At 47.9% G+C, this 26,317-nt stretch overlaps 1 protein-coding gene across 1 annotated transcript in view; it reads left to right on the top strand.

Moving 5' to 3' along the window:
- Positions 1-1,459: 1,459 nt before the first annotated feature.
- LOC133362675 (prominin-1-A-like) overlaps positions 1,460-26,317 on the top strand; it is a gene marked incomplete at its 3' end in the record, with an annotated part of 34,438 nt that continues 9,580 nt past the window's right edge. Inside the window, exons 1-15 of the mRNA XM_061581598.1 lie at positions 1,460-1,561; positions 3,322-3,335; positions 3,554-3,789; positions 5,810-5,868; positions 6,586-6,794; positions 7,214-7,334; positions 8,163-8,226; positions 10,970-11,059; positions 14,550-14,758; positions 16,099-16,173; positions 16,948-17,011; positions 18,900-19,059; positions 20,630-20,749; positions 21,907-22,030; positions 24,296-24,393. Of these exons, the coding sequence (XP_061437582.1) occupies positions 3,322-3,335; positions 3,554-3,789; positions 5,810-5,868; positions 6,586-6,794; positions 7,214-7,334; positions 8,163-8,226; positions 10,970-11,059; positions 14,550-14,758; positions 16,099-16,173; positions 16,948-17,011; positions 18,900-19,059; positions 20,630-20,749; positions 21,907-22,030; positions 24,296-24,393 (1,643 nt within the window). The remainder of the gene's footprint in view (positions 1,562-3,321; positions 3,336-3,553; positions 3,790-5,809; positions 5,869-6,585; positions 6,795-7,213; positions 7,335-8,162; positions 8,227-10,969; positions 11,060-14,549; positions 14,759-16,098; positions 16,174-16,947; positions 17,012-18,899; positions 19,060-20,629; positions 20,750-21,906; positions 22,031-24,295; positions 24,394-26,317) is intronic.

Raw genomic sequence — 26,317 nt, 5'->3', positions numbered from 1 at the left:
AAACCTACCCTCCCACTCCCAGCCTGTCCACTTCCCCTCCCCACCCCGGTATCTTCTGCCGTGATTGTGTCTTGTAGCATCCACTCCCCCTACCCCCCACCCCCTCCCTGTCTCTCCTCCCTGGCTCCCCCACCCCCCATCTCTTACCTATATAGCCTCTTGTTGCAGCAGCCCTTTTGCCCACGTCAGCATATTGTTTGTTGCTGTGGTTGTCCCACCTGGTGACGGACGCTTGTGTTGCGCCCGAAACGTCGTGATTTTATTTATTTTATTTTATACCTACGTGACTTTACCGAAAGAACCAAAGAGTATGGTGTGGAAAAAGTCAGTGGTAAGGGAAGTCCACTCAGCTCCATATCCTCCTGTACCACATACATCTCTTTTCCAACCCGTGTCGTGTCCGTTTAGCCCCCTTTATCTGGCCAAACAGCTTTCTCGGCAAGCGGTGGTTGGGAATGTGGGCTATATGACCCAGCTAATGCAGCCTTGCTTGCCAGAGGAGCTCACTGATGGAGATTTCCAGATCTTTCAAGGATTTGTGAGCTCCTTAAATAATCCAGCCTGGTTAAAACCCAGGATGGATCATAGGCAGGCCAGCCTGAATGTTTCTAACCGGTGCAGATATTCCATTCGAGGGTTTCCACATTTCACAAGCACAGGGTTGGCCTACTCTTCGCACTGGGCAGGTGTTACGGTGCGGTGCGCGAAATAAGTTAGTATCATCCATGGAGCCCAAGTCACACACACACACATAAGCGCACACAAAAACAAATATTTTTTTGGGGGTCTTTCGGTAAAGCCACTGAATTCCTGCAGCCACTGAAGCTTTAAGTCAAGAAAGATGCTTTTGACAATAAGTTTTCCCCTTTTTTCTGGCAACAAAACTGCTGTGTTAAGATGTTCTTGGTTTTTTCGGTAAAGACTTTACCGAAAGAACCAAGAGTATGAATCCCTGCAGTCACGAAAGCTTTAAGACAAGAAAGATGCAGCGGTCTTCAGGTGGAGAACAGGTCTGTCGGAAAGACAGCGTCTGACGAAGAACAGGTCTGTCGAGGAGACATAGTCTGTCTCTCGACAGACCTGTTGTGGTCGAAACGTCGTGAGAATTATTTTATTATGTTTTATTTTTATTATTTATTATTTCCATTCTATGTGACTTTACCGAAAGAACCAAGAATATGAATCCCTGCAGTCACCAAAGAAGCTTTAAATCGAAGAAAAAATGTGGTCTGCTTTTCATATAAACCCTCTTGGGTTTCCAACCTCACCTGCACCGCTTATTTTTTTTGTACCTTGTGTGTGTGTTTTTTTAAATTTGTACCGTTTGTCTTGTATGTGTGTGTGCATGCGTGCGCGAATAAAAATATTCTTACAAATCAAGCCCAACGTTCCGTTAGAGGTGGGGGGAGGGGGGAGGGGCCTGGGCGTGGCTTACGAGTGTGGGCGTGACGTCACTTCCGGCTGCCTCCTCCTCCTCCTAAAGTCGTCCACTCTCCATCCTCATCCATCCATCATCATCGACTCGTCCTACCGGCACCACGTCTCGAGTCCACCGCACCAGGTACTCATTTGAGGCGGAGTCGACTTAGGGGAGGCCCAGAACCGATTCAAATATTTTTTTCTTGGGGTTTCGCCGCTGCACCACCGCTCCCTACATCCCCGCAGTAACCTACAGGGCCTATCTACAGGTAGTCCCCGACTTACGATCATCACTGTGTCTCTGTGTTTGTGTCTGACCAACATCCACACAGACACATCTCACTGTGTCTCTGTGTTTGTGTCTGACCAACATCCACTACAGAGACATATCACTGTGTCTCTGTGTTTGTGTCTGACCAACATCCACTACAGAGACATCTCACTGTGTCTCTCTGTGTCTGACCAACATCCACTACAGAGACATCTCACTATGTCTCTCTGTTTGTGTCTGACCAACATCCACACAGACACATCTCACTGTGTCTCTGTGTTTGTGTCTGACCAACATCCACTACAGAGACATCTCACTGTGTCTCTCTGTGTCTGACCAACAACCACTACAGAGACATCTCACTGTGTCTCTCTGTGTCTGACCAACATCCACTACAGAGACATCTCACTATGTCTCTCTGTTTGTGTCTGACCAACATCCACACAGACACATCTCACTGTGTCTCTGTGTTTGTGTCTGACCAACATCCACTACAGAGACATCTCACTGTGTCTCTCTGTGTCTGACCAACAACCACTACAGACACATCTCACTGTGTCTCTATGTTTGTATCTGACCAACAATCACACAGAGACAAAGAACCGAGGTATAATACACATCCTCCAAAGTGACCAACGTGTAGAGACACCCATGGTTGTTAAATGCAGTCTCCAACTCTTATCCACTCTATATCTGGTCTTGTTTTTGATCTGCAATGAAGAAGGGCCATATGCCAAACATCGCCTATTATATACTTTTCCTTTTAAGGCTACAGTGTTATTGACAAATGTGTTCAGTGTTTTTGTTCACGTGCACACGAAGGCATTATTAGGATTCTCAGGAATCTCTGCTGTTGCTCAAAGCTCACAGAGACAGACACGTAAGGCATCTTGAGCATTCTTAGGGCTCAGTGTTCACGCACCAGGCGCGGAATTCTGAGGTCTAGCTATCGGACACAATTTATAATGTGGAGATTTGCTGTTTCAGGTTGTTCGGGCCTCCACTGCGAGAGATTAACAACTCCGCTGAAAGACAGAAAGTGTTGAAATAGACTTCAAGTATACAACAACGGGGTATCAGCATCCGATGGATTGTGAACAATATTCTATTTAAATTTAGTTTGCGCCGTTTGATCGCTCAGGCATTTTTACCTTTGAAAATAATTATTATTGTCTCCGGCAAATATAGATTTGTAGTCTTTTGTTGCAATGTAATTAACCATGAATCGTGATTTACTTGTATTTTTACTGAATATACAGGGCGTTATTTTGAGTGGCCAATAACATTTTCGCTGTGATACAAAAATATTTGTTTCAAGTGCGCCTCCAGCGAGCCAATGGCAATGCAAACGAGCGAAACGTATTACGATTTTAAAACATCGGGGAACCTTTAAACTACCGTGTGGCCGATTTGATGGGAAAAAATTCGTGCAACCAAACAGTGACTTGCAATTGGCTGTGTGAACCTTTCAAATAACCCGGTGTGATTTCTTCCAAGTGCAGCTGCAGATTATTTATTCGGTGAACTGCTATATTGCCGTACATAGCAGCCGGCTGTTTGCGTACGTGCGTTCCTGTGAAAGTCTTATTGCGTTTAAAATGCCCTCTTAATTTTTGCTATTGTCTTCCCAGATGCCCGATTCAGCGTAAGGAGCTCATCGGATACAAACACTCCCGCCGCCCCACAGGACTTACGGGAGGCGCCACGTCCACGTGAACCGACGCGCACCATTCACCCGAGCGTGCGACGATAACGACGATCTGGACGTGAGCGTTATTGGGACCGTGTTGGCTGGCGCTGCTCGCGAGGAGACTTTTGTGCGCAAAACCACGGTGGCGCCCCACTCCCTTGTTTGTGCGTTAGCTTTTGCAGCCTTCCCGCAGCGACGATGGCCGGTGGTGTGACGGCATTCCCGGCGGTGTTTGTACTGCTGGCGCTCGTCCTCGTGTCGAGCGTGCCGTCCACCACGCTGGACTTTGGGCAAGTTCCTACGGCCACCTACGTGACCGACACCAGTTACGACGCCGGCGCCATCGGAACGCTCTTCTTGATGATGCACAAGTTTCTGGACCTCGTTCAGCCGAATTCATTTCCTCACGGTGAGTGCTTTGTGAGATCGTGTGACTATATTGGAGTGTTGGTATATATACATGCGGTTTATATTTCAGTTTTATTGATTTGGTGTAGCCCTGTGAGCCATTCGGCTCTTGAATCAGGTGCAACCGCAACAAACAGAAAACAAAAACACGAACAAGGAAACATCTTAAAGTGACTACGCGCAAACAGAAAAATCCAGGGGAAAAACTGCAAAGTCTTCCAGAAAAAAAGCACCGTACACCAACGCTGTGCAACAATCCCAGTGGGATGCAAGTCAAACAACAACAACCACAAGACAACTTAGATTAAGGCCATCATTCTAACTCCGTACTACAACAAACAAACATGGCCAAACCAAACAGCTTTTCGAAATCACCAAAATAAAGCCATGAAAGTCAAACAACAACAACAACCACAAGACAACTTAGATTAAGGCCATCAGTCTAACTCTGTACTACAACAACACAAACATGGCTAAACCAATACACTTTTCGAAATCACCAAAATAAAGCCATGAAAGTCAAACAACAACAACAACAACAACCACAAGACAACTAGATTAAGGCCATCATTCTAACTCCATACTACAACAACACAAACATGGCCAAACCAAACAGCTTTTCGAAATCACCAAAATAAAGCCATAAGTAATCTAACAGTGATCATAGGAACTGTGACCGAAATTTCACAATAAACGACATAAACAACATGTACCACCAAACCTTGTAGCTATAGCTGGCTTGCATGAGTTTAGCCAAGATCCTATAAGGTCATCCTTTCCGTAGATTCAAAAGGGTAAATGTGCAGCCGCACAATGACCTGAGTTAGATTCCCCACCACGGCCAACATCGGTGGCCAATTATATCTGACCTGATTCTGTCCTTTTTACCATGTCACTAACCTGCGCAGACCGGCGTAGTGAAGTATGGTCAAACGCCTCCCACGGCTGTCACCGCACGTTGAGGCCATCGTCCCGCAGCAAATTGCTAAGGGTCTGTAAATGACCGCGTTGTTTGAAAATCACAATTCTCTATAAGCTAAATTTCGATGTAAAGCTTTCGTGACTGCAGGGATTCATCTTCTTGGTTCTTTCGGTAAAGTCACGTAGAAGGGAAGTAATAAAATGATAAAAATAAAACATAATACAATAATTCTCACGACGTTTCGGCCACAACGCAAGCAGCCGTCCTCAGGTGAAGAACAGGTCTGTCGACAAGATATAGTTTTTCACCTGAGGACGGCTGCTTGCGTTGTGGCCGAAACGTCGTGAGAATTATTTTATTATGTTTTATTTTTATCATTTTATTATTTCCCTTCTACGTGACTTTACCGAAAGAACCAAGAAGATGAATCCCTGCAGTCACGAAAGCTTTAAATCGAAATTTAAATGCGTTTAGATGATTTAGCTGCTATAAATGTACACGTGATAAGCCACTTGGTTGAGCTATTAATTGTGCCCAGGTCACTTCTGAAAAATAAACCAAAAGCTCAGTGGGCTTTACCTGGTAAGAAAAAGAAAGTGTTATTTGTATATATTTATATATTTGTATATATTTCAAGTGATTTGTTCACCTCTCGTATATTTGCACTCCTGCCGTGTTTGTTGTTGTCACGTTCTGGCCCCGTGCCCCTACCGGGCACCTGTGAAACAGAGCTTCATAGCTCGTCGGATTCCTCCACGAGAAACACATTCTGATTCTGAATTGTCTCACGTACCCCCGGGAGATGTCTCGTGTAACCACATGTGGTGACCTTGCCACACGCACAAAACCGCCGCTCCATAGCAAGTTTCGGCACAATTTATGTTCACAAATTTGTGCTCAGGTTTCCACGCTCAGAAATATTTCACACCGGCACTTTACGTGCGGAGTTTGGTCGCGTAGGATACGTGCGCGTGCATATCAAGGCAAAGATTACGCGATGCACACCTTTGAAAACGTTTACCGGGAACAATTCATTACTTTGTTTTTGTTCAAAGAGATTGTGAGGTTTACATTTCTTCGCGGCACTTCTCTCTCGCAGAGCTACTCGCCAAAGCTATGAAGCAAGGTTTTGGAGTCGTACACAAGGACTATCGCCAGGTTAGTTTGCACGCTTTGCAATTTTCACTTGCGCTCTTGCCTGCTCTGCAAAGACGAGCCTCTTGTTTGTGTCGTCGTGCATCACTTTCACAACCTCAGTGCTTGCTTGGGATACAACGCCTTGCTTGGGATACGACGTCTTGCTTGGGATACGACGCGCTTGCTAGAACTTGTATGGGTCGTGATGAGTCACCGCGTAGACCCCATTCACGACTCTTCCTCACCACCATCCCCGTAGGCTCCTCTCAGCAAGATAAAGTGATGTTAAATTTTATTTTTATTTCAATTTATTTGTATTTATTTATGCATTTATTTCAATTTATGTATGCATTTTAGTAATAAGTAGTGTCTAAATAATTTTATACAGCCCTATTAATGTATAATATGCCATATAAAATATCATTTCTTATTCTCTGGAACGGATTATTTCCTTCCCCGTTATTTCTTATGGGAAAAACTCGTTTGTTATACGGCATTTCCGGTATAAGTCCTACCTTCTGGAACGAATTAACGACATGTACCGAGGTTCCACTGTACAGAGGATCCCCGCTTGTCTGTGGTTCCTGGCACCTCTGAGTTGTTCTATCTCTGTGGTGAACGCCGTGCAAGCGCGTTGCACCTCGAAACGATTATACCATCATTAAGTGCCGTAACCTGCAAGCCTGGCGGTTCAACTCGGCGTGGGTGACTCGGTGATGTGGCTCACGTTGCCCTCAGATCATCCGCTATGAGCTCGGCTTTATCGTGTGCGTGGCTTTGGGCGTCGCCTTCCTGCTGCTGCTCCCGCTGGCGGGCTGCTGCATGTGCCGCCGCCGCCGCTGCTGCGGGAACCGCCGCGGAGAGATGCTTCGGAGGCCACGGAAGAACGACGACTGCAAACGCAGCTGCCACGGCGCCTCGCTCCTCCTCGTCACGCTCGCCATCGAGTGAGTCGTCTCGTTAAATTTCGATGTAAAGCTTCTTTCGTGACTGCAGGGATTCATCTTCTTGGTTCTTTCGGTAAAGTCACCACGTAGAAGGGAAATAATACTCGGTCAGCTGAGCCTTCTTATCCCGGAGTTTGTTGAAGGATCTCAAAGTTATGTGGAATCCCTCCCCGTAGAGGCGGTTAAATTTCGATTTGAAGCTTTCGTGACTGCAGGGATTCATCTTCTTGGTTCTTTCGGTAAAGTCACCACGTAGAAGGGAAATAATACTCGGTCAGCTGAGCCTTCTTATCCCGGAGTTTGTTGAAGGATCTCAAAGTGACGTGGAATACCTCCCCGTAGAGTTAAGCCAGCAGTGTTTGTGTGTTCTCTGCGGTAAGTAAAACGTGTTTCTGCTTCCCCTTTGCGTCTCCGTGCAGGGCGGGCATTGTGTGTGCCTACGTGGCCAACAACAATGTGACCAACAACATCCGGCAGTCGGAGAGCCTGCTGTCGAGCAACTTGAAGGACGTCCGGACCCTGCTCAACAATACGCCCCGTGTAAGCGGCAGCTGCCCCAGCCACACGTAGGCGCGATTTCCTCCGTTAAATGTCACCGAAAAGCACGCACCTTACGCACCTGTGGGTGTAGATTAAATGTGAGCAAGTGATTCGCAGTGGCGCACAAAACATAAACAACAAGAACAACTCGACGCAATTATCAATGCCACTGCATTAATATGAAAAGTATAATATAATAATGATAATTGTTTTTTTACCATTCTATCTGGCAACAAAACTGACACCTTTTTTACAAGGAGTCATGTTTACATAGACCACATTACCTGCAGTCATAATCTTATTGGGATGCAAGTCAAACAACAACAACCACAAGACAACTTAGATTAAGGCCATCAGTCTAACTCTGTACTACAACAAACAAACATGGCTAAACCAATACACTTTTCGAAATCACCAAAATAAAGCCATGAAAGTGGTGTGCACGCTGCAGTGGTTCTCGTTAGGGGGCTCTGTGCAAATTGCAGGTGGGCATTGCAGATAATTTGTAGAATTCCACTTGTTGTGAAATGTAAATGAAAGGAGGATTCCAACTCACAAATAGTCTGCGGCGTAACTCGTTTTGTGGCTGTGGCTTGGCATATCAGAGCGTGGTTTTGAACAGGGTACAAGGCAGAGGTCGCAAACGGGTTTTGATTCCTTACCCGTACCCGTACCCGGCCGCACCAGGGTCGCAAATGGGTACCCGTACCTGGCCGGGTACGGGTAGCCGGGTATCGGGTAGGGTACGGGTATCGGGTACCCGGTTGCGACCTCTGGTACAAGGCGGTCATGTGACTGACTTGAGTGTGTTTCTTTCTTTGCCTTTAGCAAATCGACTACATCGTTGAAAAATACAACATCACGAAGGACAGGGCGGTTTCCGATCTCGACCGTGAGTGTAAATATATAGACTTGTTGCTTGTTCATTTTGGGGTTATAGGTATCTGAAAATGTTTTACTTCTTTAATCATAGTAAGTAATTGTATCCGTATCTCTTGGCATTATCTGCAGTGTCGGGTAATAATGTCCTTTCTATTAAGGCAGCATTTCATAGTCATCACAACTTTTAGTGAGCAGCATGCCACGAGTGAATAGAAACAGGTGGGGTGGAGGAAGAGCAGCAGCCCGCACTCATTGTGGGCACGAGCTATCGCGCCGTTCGCCTTCTTGTTTTCCAATCAATGCCTCTCTACTCCAGCACAGAGGCCACGGGTATTTGTAGACACCATACCAGATGCACAATTCGTTTATTTTCCGAGAAACAAAATAAATTGTTCACCGTACACTCTCTTGCCAAGGCCTACAAGTTACATGTACGTGAGGTGATTTTTACACGTTTGTCCGCGTGACTGTTCCCGATATGTGCGCTATAAGAGCCTCGTACCGAAACCTCGCCTTTCATGTTAGTCTGATTTAAATGTAATTAATGGTTAAATATGAAAAAAAGTCGCAATGAGCAGAAACTAAATGTGCAACTCCATTCAGTATGAACATGATGCTCTCATTTTAATTTTAAAGATAATGTGACGAATTGGAGAAGCCGGGTCAGGTGACGTGGTTAATCTAACTTCCTGGATCTTATCCTGAAGACGTTTGGCACATTTTCACGTAAAACATCGGGTATCTAATTGTTATATTTAGTTGCGATAATTAATTGTCGGGAGCGCTTGTACATGCGACATTTTAATATGTTTGGCTATGTCAGGTGGTACGACAGAAATTTGGGCAGATTATTACGTGGTCTAACCCAAAAGTCAATTATGAATACAAAATAAACACTTTAACTTGGTTGCGTTGTAGCACTTGCTCCAGTGCATGTGGAACAGAGGTCGCAAACGGGTTTTGATTCCTTACCCGTACCCGGCCGCACCAGGGTCGCAAACGGGTACCCGTACCCGGCCGTACCCCTACGGGTATCGGGTACCTGATTGCGACCTCTGGGATGAAGCCATGTTGCAGGCGCGGGTGGGTTGATTCTAGGAACTTGAATTGTGAGAAGAGACAAGACGTTGGGAAATGAGTGACAAACGGTGACTCACCAGTGACTCACGGTCTACCCGTACCCGGCCGCACCAGGGTCGCAAACGGGTACTCGTACCCATACCCGGCCGGGTACGGGTAGCCGGGTATCGGGTAGGGTACGGGTATCGGGTACCCGGTTGCGACCTCTGATGTGGAATTGATAACCCCGTAACTTGTTGGCCTCACAAGGGCCTGATTCAATTAGGAGCTGCTTAGAGCACGATAGGGATAATGGTGGTGAGGCATTACAGGTGACACAACTCTGAAGGGTGTTGTAGCTGCTAGCAGCTCATGTAAATATGAAATAAAATAAGAGATGTTTGCGTGGCCAGGTGGCAGCCCTTGAGTGTGGCTGCTTTGTGCCCCTGGCGGTTCGTTTCTAATCTGTGCTCATCTGCTGGGCCCTGTGTGATGGAGTGCAAACATACAGAGGTGAACAGGAAAAGCGTCAATTTTAAGAACATTGGGTTGGTGTTTTGAAAGGTCTGTGGCAAGGGCTGCACGTATGGGTTTTTTAATTAACCCAATCCCCCCCCAAAAAAAATCCATCCTAAATGTGAACTTACATCTGATAACTAAAATATGTTGGTCTTTAAAATGCTTTATCCAGTGTTAATACTATTGTAGAGAAGTTCCCGCGAACGTACTTGGAGACGGAGGTAAGCTAAGGGCTTTCGCCAGGGTTTATTAAAGCTGTTGCAATATTACACACCAGGGTACACAACTCCCAGCGGCTAGGGGGCTCCTACTCTGAGTCCGGGTCCCTGCCGGCTAGCTCCGGTCTCTCTCGTGTCAGATCGTGGACTCTGCAGACTCCACCGACACACACAGACACACACACACATACACACACCCAGACACACACACAGACACACACAGCAACACAGACACACACACATACACACACCCAGACACACCCAGACACACACACACACAGACACACACACAGACACACACAGCAACCCAGACACACACCCAGACACACACACAGACACACACAGCAACACAGACACACACCCAGACACACACACAGACACACACACACACACAGACACACACACAGACATACACAGCAACACAGACACACACACAGACACACACAGCAACACAGACACACACCCAGACACACAGCAACACAGACACACACCCAGACACACACACAGACACACACAGCAACACAGACACACACAGACACACACACAAACACACACCCAGACACACACAGACACACACAGCAACACAGACACACACAGACACGCACCTCTCCGGCTACCACCGGCTTCTCCCCAGACTCCCTATTCGATCCCTCTCTCTACCCCTGGTTCCCTCTTCACCCTGCTCACTCTACCCGTTCCCACGGTGACCCCGCTCACGTCACGGGGTCTCCCTTAAGTACCCTGGGAGACGTGACGTCATCGCACTGAACGGCACGCCTGACGTCACGTCCCCATTTTACTCCTCTACACTATGAACGTTGCAGTTCTGCATCACAGTGTGACTAATCGCTTCTTTGCCTCCGCTCGCCACGCAAGTTAAGTCAGCGTTCAGGGGCACGGCGTTCGCAGTTGCCTTACATCTCGATTCGATCCGTGCCGGTTCGGACAATTTTACAGACGTGGGACCGTTGCTGGGCCAGAGGATCCAGAGGCGGCTGGGCACGAAGGTTTATCCCGCGCTACGGGCTGCCCTGCAGATGGCCGACGGTCAGTGTCCACACGGCACCTTTGCCAACCGGCGACGAGCGCGGTTGGCCGCGTGCAGCGCGGACCGAGTTCGACGCAGTGCATACGTAGAGCGCGCACGCCACGGCTACGCGGGAGCAAAGGCAACGGAGTGGAACCGTTTTATAAAATTGAAACGTTCACATTTTAGGTTGCAATCAGGTCCAGTGGCGGTGGGGGGGGGGGGGGGTAGATCTGTTGCGTTGGGGGGTGAGGTGCAAAATACGAGTGGTGGACAACAAAGGAGAGGGAATGCTGGTGGGGGTGGGGCATCAGGGACACTTTTGGTGGTGCAGGACCAGCCCTACAAGCCCAGCTGCACGTTCCCATGAAATGCGATGGAAACTGTTCAGGGAGAAATAGCTTGGGCAGAGTTTGGGGGGGTGGGGGCATGGGGGGGCTTAGCCCCCCCCCCCCCCGAACTGGGCACCTTTATTAATTTATTTTCAGTCGTTTACAAGTGAGGTTCAAAATAAATAAATTATATGCACCCGCGATAGAATTCAAACTCCGCCTATGAGAAATTGTTATTCCACTGTCAAATTATTGTACATAATAGATGCGTGTCCTTCTCGACAAATTGTTTGCACTTGATGATGTTTGCGTTTTAGAAATTTGAATGTGCCAGTCATTGTTTTTCATTCCTTTCCTTCTCTGTGTTGCTTGAGCTACAGTGAGGGAAAAAAGTATTTGATCCCCTGCTGATTCTGTACGTTTGCCCACTGACAAAGAAATGATCAGTCTATAATTTTAATGGTAGGTTTATTTGAACAGTGAGAGACAGAATAACAACAAAATCCAGAAAAACGCGTCAAAAATGTTATAAATTGATTTGCATTTTAATGAGGGAAATAAGTATTTGACCCCACTGCAAAACATGACTTAGTACTTAGTGGCAAAACCCTTGTTGGCAATCACAGAGGTCAGACGTTTCTTGTAGTTGGCCACCAGGTTTGCACACATCTCAGGAGGGATTTTGTCCCACTCCTCTTTGCAGATCTTCTCCAAGTCATTGAGGTTTCGAGGCTGACGTTTGGCAACTCGAACCTTCAGCTCCCTCCACGGATTTTCTATGGGATTAAGGTCTGGAGACTGGCTAGGCCACTCCAGGACCTTAATGTGCTTCTTCTTGAGCCACTCCTTTGTTGCCTTGGCCGTGTGTTTTGGGTCCATCGTCCCTTTGATGCGGTGAAGTTGTCCTGTCCCCTTAGCAGAAAAACACCCCCAAAGCATAATGTTTCCACCTCCATGTTTGACGGTGGGGATGGTGTTCTTGGGGTCATAGGCAGCATTCCTCCTCCTCCAAACACGGCGAGTTGAGTTGATGCCAAAGAGCTCCATTTTGGTCTCATCTGACCACAACACTTTCACCCAGTTGTCCTCTGAATCATTCAGATGTTCATTGGCAAACTTCATACGGGCATGTATATGTGCTTTCTTGAGCAGGGGGACCTTGCGGGCGCTGCAGGATTTGAGTCATTCACGGCGTAGTGTGTTACCAACTGTTTTCTTGGTGATCGCATAGTGTGTTACCAACTGTTTTCTTGGTGATCGCATAGTGTGTTACCAACTGTTTTCTTGGCGATCGCATAGTGTGTTACCAACTGTTTTCTTGGCGATCGCATAGTGTGTTACCAACTGTTTTCTTGGCGATCGCATAGTGTGTTACCAACTGTTTTCTTGGTGATCGCATAGTGTGTTACCAACTGTTTTCTTGGTGATCGCATAGTGTGTTACCAACTGTTTTCTTGGCGATCGCATAGTGTGTTACCAACTGTTTTCTTGGTGATCGCATAGTGTGTTACCAACTGTTTTCTTGGCGATCGCATAGTGTGTTACCAACTGTTTTCTTGGCGATCGCATAGTGTGTTACCAACTGTTTTCTTGGCGATCGCATAGTGTGTTACCAACTGTTTTCTTGGTGATCGCATAGTGTGTTACCAACTGTTTTCTTGGTGATCGCATAGTGTTACCAACTGTTTTCTTGGTGATCGCATAGTGTGTTACCAACTGTTTTCTTGGTGATCGCATAGTGTGTTACCAACTGTTTTCTTGGTGATCGCATAGTGTGTTACCAACTGTTTTCTTGGCGATCGCATAGTGTGTTACCAACTGTTTTCTTGGCGATCGCATAGTGTGTTACCAACTGTTTTCTTGGCGATCGCATAGTGTGTTACCAACTGTTTTCTTGGCGATCGCATAGTTTGTTACCAACTGTTTTCTTGGCGATCGCATAGTGTGTTACCAACTGTTTTCTTGGCGATCGCATAGTGTGTTACCAACTGTTTTCTTGGCGATCGCATAGTGTGTTACCAACTGTTTTCTTGGCGATCGCATAGTGTGTTACCAACTGTTTTCTTGGCGATCGCATAGTGTGTTACCAACTGTTTTCTTGGCGATCGCATAGTGTGTTACCAACTGTTTTCTTGGCGATCGCATAGTGTGTTACCAACTGTTTTCTTGGCGATCGCATAGTGTGTTACCAACTGTTTTCTTGGCGATCGCATAGTGTGTTACCAAGTGTTTTCTTGGCGATCGCATAGTGTGTTACCAACTGTTTTCTTGGTGATCGCATAGTGTGTTACCAACTGTTTTCTTGGTGATCGCATAGTGTGTTACCAACTGTTTTCTTGGCGATCGCATAGTGTGTTACCAACTGTTTTCTTGGCGATCGCATAGTGTGTTACCAACTGTTTTCTTGGCGATCGCATAGTGTGTTACCAACTGTTTTCTTGGTGATCGCATAGTGTGTTACCAACTGTTTTCTTGGTGATCGCATAGTGTGTTACCAACTGTTTTCTTGGTGATCGCATAGTGTGTTACCAACTGTTTTCTTGGTGATCGCATAGTGTGTTACCAACTGTTTTCTTGGTGATCGCATAGTGTGTTACCAACAGTTTTCTTGGCGATCGCATAGTGTGTTACCAACTGTTTTCTTGGCGATCGCATAGTGTGTTACCAACTGTTTTCTTGGCGATCGCATAGTGTGTTACCAACTGTTTTCTTGGCGATCGCATAGTGTGTTACCAAGTGTTTTCTTGGCGATCGCATAGTGTGTTACCAACTGTTTTCTTGGCGATCGCATAGTGTGTTGCCAACTGTTTTCTTGGCGATCGCATAGTGTGTTACCAACTGTTTTCTTGGCGATCGCATAGTGTGTTACCAACTGTTTTCTTGGCGATCGCATAGTGTGTTGCCAACTGTTTTCTTGGTGATCGCATAGTGTGTTACCAACTGTTTTCTTGGCGATCGCATAGTGTGTTACCAACTGTTTTCTTGGCGATCGCATAGTGTGTTACCAACTGTTTTCTTGGCGATCGCATAGTGTGTTACCAACTGTTTTCTTGGTGATCGCATAGTGTGTTACCAACAGTTTTCTTGGTGATCGCATAGTGTGTTGCCAATTGTTTTCTTGGTGATCGCTTGCTTGCTGACGCGCTCCCCCCCCCCCCCCCCCCCCCCGTCCCGGCAGTGATGTTGGCGACGCGCCTGGCGCTGCTGGACATCAACACGTCGCTCTCGGTGCTGCGCGACAGCTCCGAGAGGCTGCAGAGGAACTTGACGACCGTGCGCAGCGGCCTTAACGCGACCCTCAATGACCCCGTGTGCCAGAGGGCACAGCGGTGCGTCGCCATGTCGGGGCAGCTCGTCCTGCTGAATATCCACGCCGACTTCAGCTTGGTACGTGTGAGTGTGTGTGTAGTAGGTTCAAAGAGACTTGGACGACGTAGTCGGAGGCACACTTATTTATTAACCGTTTCACTCAGCACAGACCAAGGTATACAACACTCGGAGGGGTATCGGCCCCTTCACCCGTCTAACAGGGAGCTCCCACTATCTCTATCTCCACTCGAGAGCTAGGGGAGGCTAGCTGACCTAGCTCTGGTTAAGCTGGGATCACGGCACCCTGAGTCCCCAGACCAGCTCTTACAAGAGCATCGGCTCTGGGCTCTCGGGGCCACGCCACTGGCTTGCCCTGGTCGGTCCTTAGAAGGACAGCGATCCAGGGGAGTCCCAGGGCCTATCTAGCCGGTCTTCCTTCTTCACTGATTTAAGCTAAACACTGAACCCCGAGCCCACCGGCTCACCGCCTTATATAGCAACTCCTCCCCGAGGGGTGGGGCCGTGGGGGATCACAGCGCCGTTTCAGCCCCCCAGGGCTAAACGATGCGGACGTGGATGTAAGCATCCTTCCGCGTGCGGGCATAACCACACCCCTGGTGTGTTTGTTCGCCCTCCCGTAACACCTTTACATGTGTACGTGGAACTTATGTTGCATCGTATGTAGCCAACCGCCGTAATCAACGGTGCAGGGGAAGAACGGCAAACTGGTGAGCGCCAGCGTGGCTACTCACGCTGCCTCTAATCCACAGCAATCGCTGAGGCGGTCGAGGGTTGGTGGATGACAAGCACGTTCGGGAAACTCTCAAATCTGCCGGGCTGCGAGGTCGCCTTCTCCTTGTTTTGCCAGCAAGTTGCTTCATTTGCATCTGTATTCCATCTGTACGGGGATTGAGTGTTACCCCCCTCCATCCGTGCATTTGAATTGTCTCCGAGGGCTCTGGTTTCCTGTATAAGTACTCAATGGAGATGGTCAAACATCCTCATATAGAGCCATAGAGGCTTGAGCAATTTTTGGTGCTGGTTCTGGCTGCCTTCCTGCTTGTCTGTGATTTCCCATGCCTCTGAATCAAACGCCAACCTCCTGGGTTTAAAGTGTTAGATATACGCACGAGATGTAACCAATTCCCTCTCCTCATGAGGGGAGGAACTTCTGTGCAAAGAGGCTGGATGTTGTCTTTCCATGGCAGCCTTAACTGTAGATTACATGAATTTGTGTTCTTCCAGATACAAAAAGACCAAGCTTAACCGCTGTAAATGTCTAATTAATGCCTGAGCTTCGAAACAATGTTTGTACAATGAGCACTGAAGAACAGGTTTACTGAACATTGAAAGGGGACCGGGTTTGGTTTAGTTTGACAGTGCGCAGAGCTGATGGTGGTGTTTACCTTCCTGTGCAGCCGCAGGACGTGTCCCGGGAATTGGAGCAGGTGAAGAGACTGCTAGACACCAACTTTACAGCGATGGTTGACAAGGTATGTACTGTTTGTTTTTTTTAAATCTTGTAATGCACAAATTTTCATACATTAAACATTATACATTTCTACGTGACTTTACCGAAAGAACCAAGGAGATGAATCCCTGCAGTCACGAAAGCTTTAAATCGAAATTTAACCGCCACTACGGGGTGGGATTCCACAAAACTTTAAGATCCTTCAACAAGCTCCGGGATAAGAAGGCTCAGCTAATCGAGTCTCTCAACTTTATGAAGAGATGCCGCGACTCTAAGGTAATACCAATCGCATTTACACTAACCTCTGCTGCTGTAACTTCTTCTAATGCTAAACGAATTCTGTCTAGAACTAGCTTAGCTCTTATCTCAGAGAAAATCAGACTTACGCGCACCGATCTTGATCAGTTAGACAAGACACTCTACAAATCACACTTATCTTTGACTGCAACAATGTCCACATCAGATTGGGAACATGTAGACAAAATGACTGCCTCTTCAGCTGCCGCTATGTCGACCAAATGTAAGGACAACTTGATTTCCAAATTCAACCGGCTCTCAAACAAGAGACCGGACCCACACACTGAAAAGCTAGACGTTAACAAAGTCGTAATTAATCGCAGTAACAGTTCTCTTTCTGAAATAAAAAAAATAAAAAATTCTACGTGAAGATTTTCAAAAATTCTGTTCGCTAGTGTGTTTGAGACTTAAAAGTTAAGAGTATTGGTGACACAAAGTAAATCGTAAAACTACTACATCAATGTTACATTTTTCGGTGTTATTTTTCTCCCCTGCGCAGGGTTATGCAGCTTTTAATGGCACGCCTGAAATCATCGCACAGCAAACGAGAAACATTGCTGCAGGTAAGATAACAAAGCGGTGATGAAGTATAATAACACGCAGATGGTTTTCTCAAACTTATATTCTTGGTTCTTTCGGTGAAGTCACGTAGAAGGGAAATAATAAAATAATAAAAATATAAAACAATACAATTCTCAGGACGTTTCGACTGCAACACAAGCAATCATCATCAGGTGTGAAATCCACAGCAAGAAAATTTGAAAAAAGTGGCGTTATTTTCTTTAACGTCAGCACCACGGATTATCAAATCCTTCCAATGATTGCTAAGCGAGAATCCATCTTCTCGGTGAAATCAAAATTTCTCAAACTTGTTCGCACATTATTGATGAGCAGGGAATTGACACTGCTGTGTGTAATACAAACATTTATTTGTTCCTATTGCTTTTGCGCGGATCGTTAAACATTGTCTTTTCAGCGAAGTTGCGTAAGTGCGGTAAACGTAGCATGCATGGAAACATCCTGTGATGATAAGAGGTTGGTGGAACCGTGTCTAGTTCCGCCGTAGCATGGTTAGTTAAGTGCTCACCACCCGAGGGTATGTTGTGTTAATAGCCCTGGAGGATGTTGTGCAAATAGTTAATACACGTGTTGCTCCTAAGATAACGTCTGCGACTTAGTTGGACTCAAGCCATATGGATGGCTTCGTGAACAAATCTTTGTTGATAGCCAATCGGCTTGCAAAGTACCATCGTCTTAGAGAAATGAATGTCGTGTGAGCCAGACGCATTAAAGTGAAAATGATCAGCCACGGCAAAAGTATTGGTCCTGCCATGTTTCAGATCTGCCTTGAGTTCACGAACACGGTCCGAGACATGTCGTTTGGTTTCCCCAATGTAACTGCTGCCACAGACACAGCTTAGTTTGTAGACGCCGGGATATTGCATGTCAGGAATCTTGTCCTTCACAGATGGGATCAGGTCACGAATTTTATGAATTGTGTTAAATGGGACCTGGATCTTGTGTTTGTTCAAGATTTTGGAAATCTTTTTGGTTATCACTGCTATGTAAGGCAAGGTGATGGTTTTTATTGGATCTTCAGATGGCTCCTTCCTCACAGTTTGGGTGATGACTTTGTGGATTGTGTAGTCAGAATATCCATTCGCCTTGAGAGCCTGGTGTAGGTGTGTGAGTTCACTGGTCAGATATTCATGGTCGGAGACACATTTTTGATGAGGGAATTCTCCTGCGATGGATGGTGGTGGGAATCCGGTTTTAGGTAGGCGTCAGTATGGGCTACTTTCCTGTAGACAGAGTGGATCAATGCTGATAGATGAAGTTCGGTCACCGTATTGTGCTTTTGACATGTACCTCCACACACAGAAAAGGACAACGGTCAACACATTTTATTCTACGTGCTTGTGAGTTAATTGCTAATTATTAAAATGTATTGGATAGATTTAGCAGCGTCACAGTGATTTGGGTACCATCTTTCTTACCTCTGTATTCTTAGTATGTAAATTGTATAAATCACGACATTAATACATGGACGTTGAGATAAAAAATGAGAGTATTGCGTTAATCTTCAAAGTCATTATCCAATATTGTGCTGCATAATCCTGTATTTCAAAATAAGTGTTTTAGTCCATCGGCATATCGTTCTGGAAATCCACGAGGAGATTGGCTAAAACATTTATGAATGTATACGTGGAGACACGAGAATGGAGTTCTGCTTCTAAGGTGATTGGTCATTCATCATGGTGTCTGGGACATGGCCCCACAACTTCTGGCAAACTGTTGGGGCCGCACTGCCGGCACTCATTGCCGGCGCGTACGTGCTTGCGAGCGTGCGTGCGTGCGTGCGAGCGTACGTGCGTGCGTGCGTGCGTGCGAGCGTACGTACGTGCGTGCGTGCTTGCGAGCGTACGTGCGTGCGTGCGTGCGTGCGAGCAGGCGTGAAGGATCTACTGGACCACGTGGGCACCAGCATCAAGACGACGGCGAGGCAGCTGCCCCTTCAGCTCGTGGTGCACAACGGCACCAAGTACCTGGACATGGGCCAGGCGCTAGTGCACGAGCACCTGCCCACGGTCGCCCAGTACGACTTCTACAGGCAAGTGCCGCAGTGAAGCGCCGTCGGGTGCGACGGGACTTCTTGGCCATCCCGCGGGTCTGCTGGCCGTGGCACGGCTCTCTCTAGTGCACGGCGTAAAGCCCTCACCGCTTGGCAGGAGTGGAAATGCTGAGCATGCTTGTATACGTAGCACTAATGAGCACAAAGACAGAGAGTGCGCGAGCATCTGGGCGAATTCTTTATTCATTTGTGAATTTGATTCGTGGCACAAATCAAACCATGAATATTGCAATAGTAAGCAACGTGGCAATAGTAATTTCGTGTTGGTGCACAAATGGGGAAGCCGTGTCGATAAGAACTGAGAGATGAGAACGTTGTTGTCGCGTGTAGAAACAGTCAAGGGCTCGCCTTGGAGAGCGCTCGCATGGACACATCCTCCTTGAGAAGGAGCGGCGAGTTCAACGGAGGCGCACATCAATTCTGCAATGAATTTGGTCACTCGCCTCGACATTCCCACCCGACCTTCTGTGTCGACATTGAAGGCGCTGCTTGATGACTGCGACTGCCACGCTTGCCGGTGCCATTCGTGAAGCCATTTGTGACTGGAACTTTTAGGATGTCATTTTTAGAAAGACTTCCTTCAGCGTAGGAAATGCAATTTTAATTCTTGCCGTTATAAATGCCATTTTGAATGCCACATGTGGTTTCATTTCATTAGTGTCGTGCATAACGTGGTAATTTTGGATTTCTTACTATATTTCCTTTGTACATAGGTCTGGTAATTTACTATATTATTAGTAATGTGTGTATGTATGTTGAACTTCTTTCGCACCATACGTAGCCAACCATAAACCCTCTCTCCCCATGTACCATGCTTGTTGTTTAGCCAGGTCCTTGTTGAGAGAGAGCTCAGTGGGCCTCGCCCAAAACACACCGGCTGACCGACTGATGTATAGGATGCTGGAAGGGGGTGGTGGGGGAATTCCCGCCTGCTTAAGGGCACAGAGCAAACAGTGTTTATGATCATGGTTTTTTTTAATTGAAGACTAGCTTCACTACCATTCTGCCATTCTACAGTTGGACATCGGAGGCAGAATTATCCGTGAGTATTTTTGGAGCGTAACCCTCGCGTAAAAAACAAGTATAACCCGTAAAAACAAAGTTTTTCACTCTAAATCCTTTATATGCGTGGCGGCTAGAGTCCTCTCGTCCTCTGGCTTGAGATGGCTGCCACCTATGGGTCAAATGATTGCCTGCCACCATTAAGCAATTGGTAATTAAATATAATATTTTTGTCATAAAAGTGTCAAATTTTGGAAATATTTTTTCACGAACTTTAATTGTCACGCACAACGAGTCTGTGTGGAAAATGTCAGCTCGATTGGATCACGGGAAGTGAGTTATAAAACGACCGAAAGATTTGCACGGTCCTAACCAAGCAAGCAAGCGAACTTAATATAAAGGATTTAAAAAGTCCGCACCGAGGACACGTCTCTGTATTGGCAGGGGGGGGGGGGTGGGGGTTGGGGGCCCAGCCACATGAGTATTGGTGGGGTGGGGGGGGGCGCACTCACCCCCGACACGAGCGTCACGTGCTGCTGCCTCGCAGGTGGCTCGTGTGCGTCGTCCTCTGCTCGCTCGCGGGCCTCGTGGTGCTGCTCAACCTGCTGGGCCTGCTGTGCGGCACGTGCGGCTACGGCGAGCACGCCGGCGGAAACTTCCTAATGGCGTGAGCGGCCAGCGGCGACGCGGCCCCCCCCCCCCCCCCCCCCGGCAGGAGGGAGCGGCGTTCGCCGCTTGGTGTTGGGGAGGTCCGCGGTTCGAATCGGATGGGTCCCCCCTGGTTATTGTTGGAGGGGTGGGTTTAGGACAGAGGTCGCAATCGGGTACCCGATACCCGTACCCTACCCGTACCCGGCCGGGTAGGGTACGGCCGGGTACGGGTATCCGTTTGCGACCCTGGTGCGGCCGGGTACGGGTAAGGAATCAAAACCCATTTGCGACCTCTGGTTTAGGAGGGGTAAGCTTAGGGTGGCCGTGTGCTTTCACGGTGGACGTTAAAGCTTCTCTGAGCTCAGCCGAATGGGCTTTACTCGGGAAATGCATTTCTGATTTGAGTCGGCCATTGTGTGCTCAGAGCCCAAATTTGCCAAGTAAAAAAAATGGTCAACCAATGACCGGGGTGGAATGCGTAGCAATCATCGCCCCCTACTGGCAGATTGATGCCCTTGGCTTGCAGGCCGGGTGATAAGCCACCTTGTGTAGCACACGAACAACTGTCACTGGTGAGGGGGGGTCGGGGGGGGTCCCCTTTCAAAAATGTTGATAAGACGCGAGTCGATTATCACTTGTAACGCACTCCGAGATGTGCATGTGCTATATTGGAAAAGCAAATTGTTATCCATGAATGGTTCAGACTTAAGGAACTGCAGTATTACGTGCCTTGCCGGTGCCTTGCTGGTGCTGTGATGGCGTGACGTTCTTTTTGGAAGGCTATGCCACGGAAGTAATGTTCACTTAAATGTGACTCTAATTCAGCATTTGAAAGAAGCACTTCAAAGAATTTTGTTTGCGTGCCGTTGATAAAGGACGTCATGCCTTTTACTGCTCGGGGCCTTGGCGAGAAGAATTTAAGTGAAAACCCGTTTTCATTTTGTTGTTGTATTCATTTGCAGCTGGGCTGAGACACATCAAAACAGGACAATTAAAAGCCTTTAAGAACACTCATGGAGTGTATTGTGCAGTATGGGAAACTGAAGTGTAGGAGCACCAATCCTGTCGGGGGGGGGGGGGGATGTGTAAATGCACAACCCTGTGTGTTGTCGAATATATGTATGTATGTTGAACTTATTCCGCACTGCACGTGTGTGTTTGTGCTGTAAGCAGTGGCGTCGGCTTCAGCTTGACCTTCTCGTGGCTGCTGATGCTGGTGGTGACGCTCACGTTCGTCCTGGGCGGGAACGTGGAAAAGCTTTTCTGCCAGCCCTTGGCCGACAAGAACCTCTTCAAGGTGGGCGCACGCGCGCTCTGCTCTGTGGGCGAGAGATTCCGTGGGGTCGTCCTTGTCGTGGGGTTTCGCTGATCAAGTCCACCGGGAGCCATTGCCCCACGTTCGACGAAGACGTGCAAATGAATTGCATGCATTGAAATGAAAAGTCTCACTCGTGAGTGCTGCGTGTGCGCGCGACAGCGGAGCGCTGGTTCGCGCGCTGCGCTACGAACCTGGCGACCCGAGTTCGATTGCCGCTCACAGCTCACGTCGGCGATGGATATCTAAACTGGTTATGGGCCTTCCGCTAGATTGACTCGGCGTTAAATGAGTACCTGGTGCGGCGTGTTTGAATATACCGCGTCACTCTATCGTGTGCCATTCCAGCATTAACAAGTGCTCGCAACCAGAACCTGCTCCAACAGTCTGTTAGAGGCTCTGTGCGGAACCTTTTTGCGTGAGATGGAGGCTGATTAGTTCGGTGTGGCAGTAGAGCAGGCCTGCAGCCGTGGGCCACGTTCGACGCTGATTCCTGTCGCCGCCATCCCAGCGACTGATTTGCGAATCGGGTGTCAAACCGTCTCGTGAATTTGGCAAAAAAAAACTCGTGTGGAATGTCGGACAATGCCAGAATTGCACAAAAGTGTGGAAACTAAAACTACGACAATTGGGCCCATAGTGTGGGAAGGTAGTCGTCTTCCTGGAAGGTTCTGCACCAGTGGTGGCAACATTCAACACATCCTGACGACACGGTGTACTCTCTCCGTAGGAGCCCCCACCGTTGACTCCCCACGAGTTTCAGCAGGCAAACCATTTGGTGCTTAGATTACAGACCCCTACCCTATAGGGGTCAGCACTGCACGCAGAGTGTGGTGGCACTCAGCGCTTACCCAGCCCCCTCTAGGGCTGGTGCTACAACCACACGACGTACGGGGGGTGTCCGTGATGGCAATGCATCGCACTCCGCGCTTCACTCGAGCCGGCATTGGGCGCTTTGTAAACGTGTTGAAGGATTTGCTGGACGCAAAACAGTAAGAGTGCATTGTGGTAGGCTCAAATAATCTTGGTTTGCCCAGCTCACGGCATCTAAATACAACTCCTTTTCCATATTTTTGGGTTTTTTTGGTAAAGTCACGTAGGTAAAAATTTTAAATGAATAAAAGTAAAATAAAATAAAATTGTTATGTAGACTAGCCGTAGTTTCAGCCGCACCAACCTTACCATAATAGTAAAAAGGGGGCCAACCTTGGCTCCTCCCACCCTCAACCTGTATATATACAAGGACTGTTTTCTTGGAATTTCTCTTCCTTGATACAGCTATCGTGTTGTGACGGTTCCACCTGAAGACGGAAGCTTGTGTTGCTATTTTACTTTAATTAATTTTAATTTTTTACCTACCTGGTGACTTTACCGAAAAAACCCAAGAATATGAATCCTTGCAGTCACGAAAGCTTCAAATCTATAAACAACTCCTTTTGTGCATCCCATCAGCCGTGCGGAACTCTGGGAGTGCATAAGTTTGGCAGCGTACAAAGCCCTTGGCTCCGTTCGAGTGATATCTCATTACTTAGTTCTTTCGGTAAAGTCACGTAGCTAAAAAATGATGCAGCAAATCTGGCTGTGACGGTCCCACCTGATGACGGAGACTTGTGTTGCCTCCGAAACGTCGTGATTTTTATTTTTATTAATTTTAATTTCATTATTTACCTACGTGACTTTACCTAAAGAACTAAAGAGTATGAATCCTTGCAGTCACGAAAGCTTCAAATCTAGAATGATATCCCATCACGACGTACCGATACCTACAATTGACTAAATTAAATCGCCACACACAGAGTGCTTGGGATGATGCCTTTGCGGTGTAATCTTGTAGCCCGAGTTTAAAGACGAGGCACTTCCTGACCCACTCCGGTTTTAAAGTGGCGTGTGAATGCTGTCTTCTCACTCGTACCGTACTGCTGTTGAGGTTTTTTTTAAAAGTTTGTTTAGGTTGACACTTGTGACCGTAACAAAACTCTGTTCAAAAGAATGGTAAAAAAAACTCACGTCGGCATCACTGTCTGGTACAGCTGTCCCTATCCTTTTAAAATGTCCTGAAATCTGCTCTAAAGCCAACACACTCGATCCATTAGTCTCTGTTTAATCCGGTATCTTTGGGAGCAGAGCATTTGAACCGTCTACAAACCGGACTTCCTCCACCCCCCTACCCTCCTCCCCCTCACGTGACTTGTCGTGTTCCCCACTTTTGACAGTTGAAAAAACAAAATGTCTTCCTTCCTTTCTTAGTTCTTCGATACGCCAAATCTGTTCAAGCCGAAGCATCTCTTGCCAGGAGTTCTCTTCAACAATCCAGACCTGAACATTACCATTGAGGGCGTATACAGGCAAGTCTGTTGCTGTACCACACCCGCTGTTGTACCCCGTCATATGATTCTTGTTTTGACGGAGTCGCTTAGTGTGAGCGCGTTGGCTTTAAAAGGTGGTGAGCGGTGAGGGTGAGTGTTGAGGGTGAGTGGTGAGTAGTGATGGTGAGTGGTGAGCATGACTGGTGAGTGGTGAGGGAGAGTGGTGAGGGAGAGTGGTGAGGGTGAATGGTGAGGGTGAGTGGTGAGTGGTGAGGGTGAGTGGCAAGTGGTGAGGGTGAGTGGTGATTGGTGAGGGTGTGATTGGTGAGGATGAGTGGTGAGGGTGAGTAGTGAGGGTGAGTGGTGAGGGTGAGTAGTGAGGGTGAGTGGTGAGCGGTGAGGGTGAGTGTTGAGGGTGAGTGGTGAGTAGTGATGGTGAGTGGTGAGCATGACTGGTGAGTGGTGAGGGAGAGTGGTGAGGGTGAATGGTGAGGGTGAGTGGTGAGGGTGAGTGGCAAGTGGTGAGGGTGAGTGGTGATTGGTGAGGGTGTGATTGGTGAGGATGAGCGGTGAGTAGTGAGGGTGAGTGGGGAGGGTGAGTGGCGGTTGTGAGTGGTGATTAGTGAGGGGTGAGGGTGAGTGGTGAGCGGTGAGGGTGAGTGTTGAGGGTGAGTGGTGAGTAGTGATGGTGAGTGGTAATTGGTGAGGGTGTGATTGGTGAGGATGAGTGGTGAGTGGTGAGGTGAGTAGTGAGGGTGAGTGGTGAGGGTGAGTGGTTGTTGTGAGGGTGAGTGGTGAGAGTGAGTGGTGAGGGTGAGTGGTGAGCGTGAGTGGTGAGGGTGAGTGGTGATTGTTGAGGGTGAGTGGTGAGGATGAGTGGTGAGTAGTGAGGGTGAGTGGTGAGGGTGAGTGGTGAGGGTGAGTGGTGAGGGTGAGTAGTGAGGATGAGTGGTGAGTGGTGAGGGTGAGTGGTGAGGGTGAGTGTTGAGTGGTGAGGGTGAGTGGCGGTTATGAGTGGTGATTAGTGAGGGGTGAGTGGTGAGGGTGAGCGTGAGTGGTGAGTGGTGAGGGTGAGCAGTGCGGGTGAGTGGTGATTGGTGAGGGTGTGATTGGTGAGGATGAGTGGTGAGTGGTCAGGGTGAGTGGTGAGCGGGGAGGGTGAGTGGTTGTTGTGAGGGTGAGTGGTGAGGGTGAATGGTGAGGGTGAGTGGCGGTTGTGAGTGGTGATGGGTGAGTGGTGAGGGGTGAGTGGTGAGGGTGAGTGCTGAGTGGTGAGGGTGAGTGGTGAGAGAGTGGTTAGTTTTGAGGGTGAGTGGTGAGGTTGAGTGGTGAGGGTTAGTGGAGAGTGGTGAGTGGTGATTGGTCAGTGGTGATTGGTGAGGATGAATGGTGAGTAGTGAGGGTGAGGTTGTGTGGTGAGGGTGAGTGGTGGTTGTGACGGTGAGTGGTGAGGGTGAGTGGTGAGGCTGAATAGTGAGGGTGAATGGTGAGAGTGAGTGGTGAGTGGTGAGGGAGAGTGGTGAGGGTTAGTGGTAAGGGTGAGTGGTGAGGGAGAGTGGTGAGGGTTAGTGGTGAGGGTTAGTGGTGAGGGTGAGTGGTGAGGGAGGGTGGTGATGGAGATTGGTGAGAGAGGTTGGTGAGTGGTGAGTTGTGAGGGTGAATGGTGAATAGTGAGTGGGAGTGGTGAGTGGTGAGGATGAGTGGTAAGGGTGAGTTGTGAGTGGTGAATGGTGAGGGTGAATGATGAGTACAGTCAATATGCACTTCTGTTATCATACCAGGTACCACCACCACAATATGTACTCCTCTCATCATAGCAGATACCACCACAGCAGTATGCACTGCTGTAATCATAGCAGGTACCAACACAGCAGTATGCACTGCTGTAATCATAGCAGGTACCAACACAGCAGTATGCACTGCTGTAGTGATAGCAGGTACGACCTCAGTCGGTATACACTGC

The sequence above is a fragment of the Lethenteron reissneri genome, unplaced genomic scaffold (genome assembly GCF_015708825.2).
Source record: "Lethenteron reissneri isolate LAM-NWPU_2019-01 unplaced genomic scaffold, ASM1570882v1 scaffold_1576, whole genome shotgun sequence".
NCBI lineage: Eukaryota > Metazoa > Chordata > Hyperoartia > Petromyzontiformes > Petromyzontidae > Lethenteron > Lethenteron reissneri.
The sequence above is the reverse complement of the archived record's forward strand: the minus strand, read 5'-3'. Positions and strand labels throughout refer to the sequence as shown.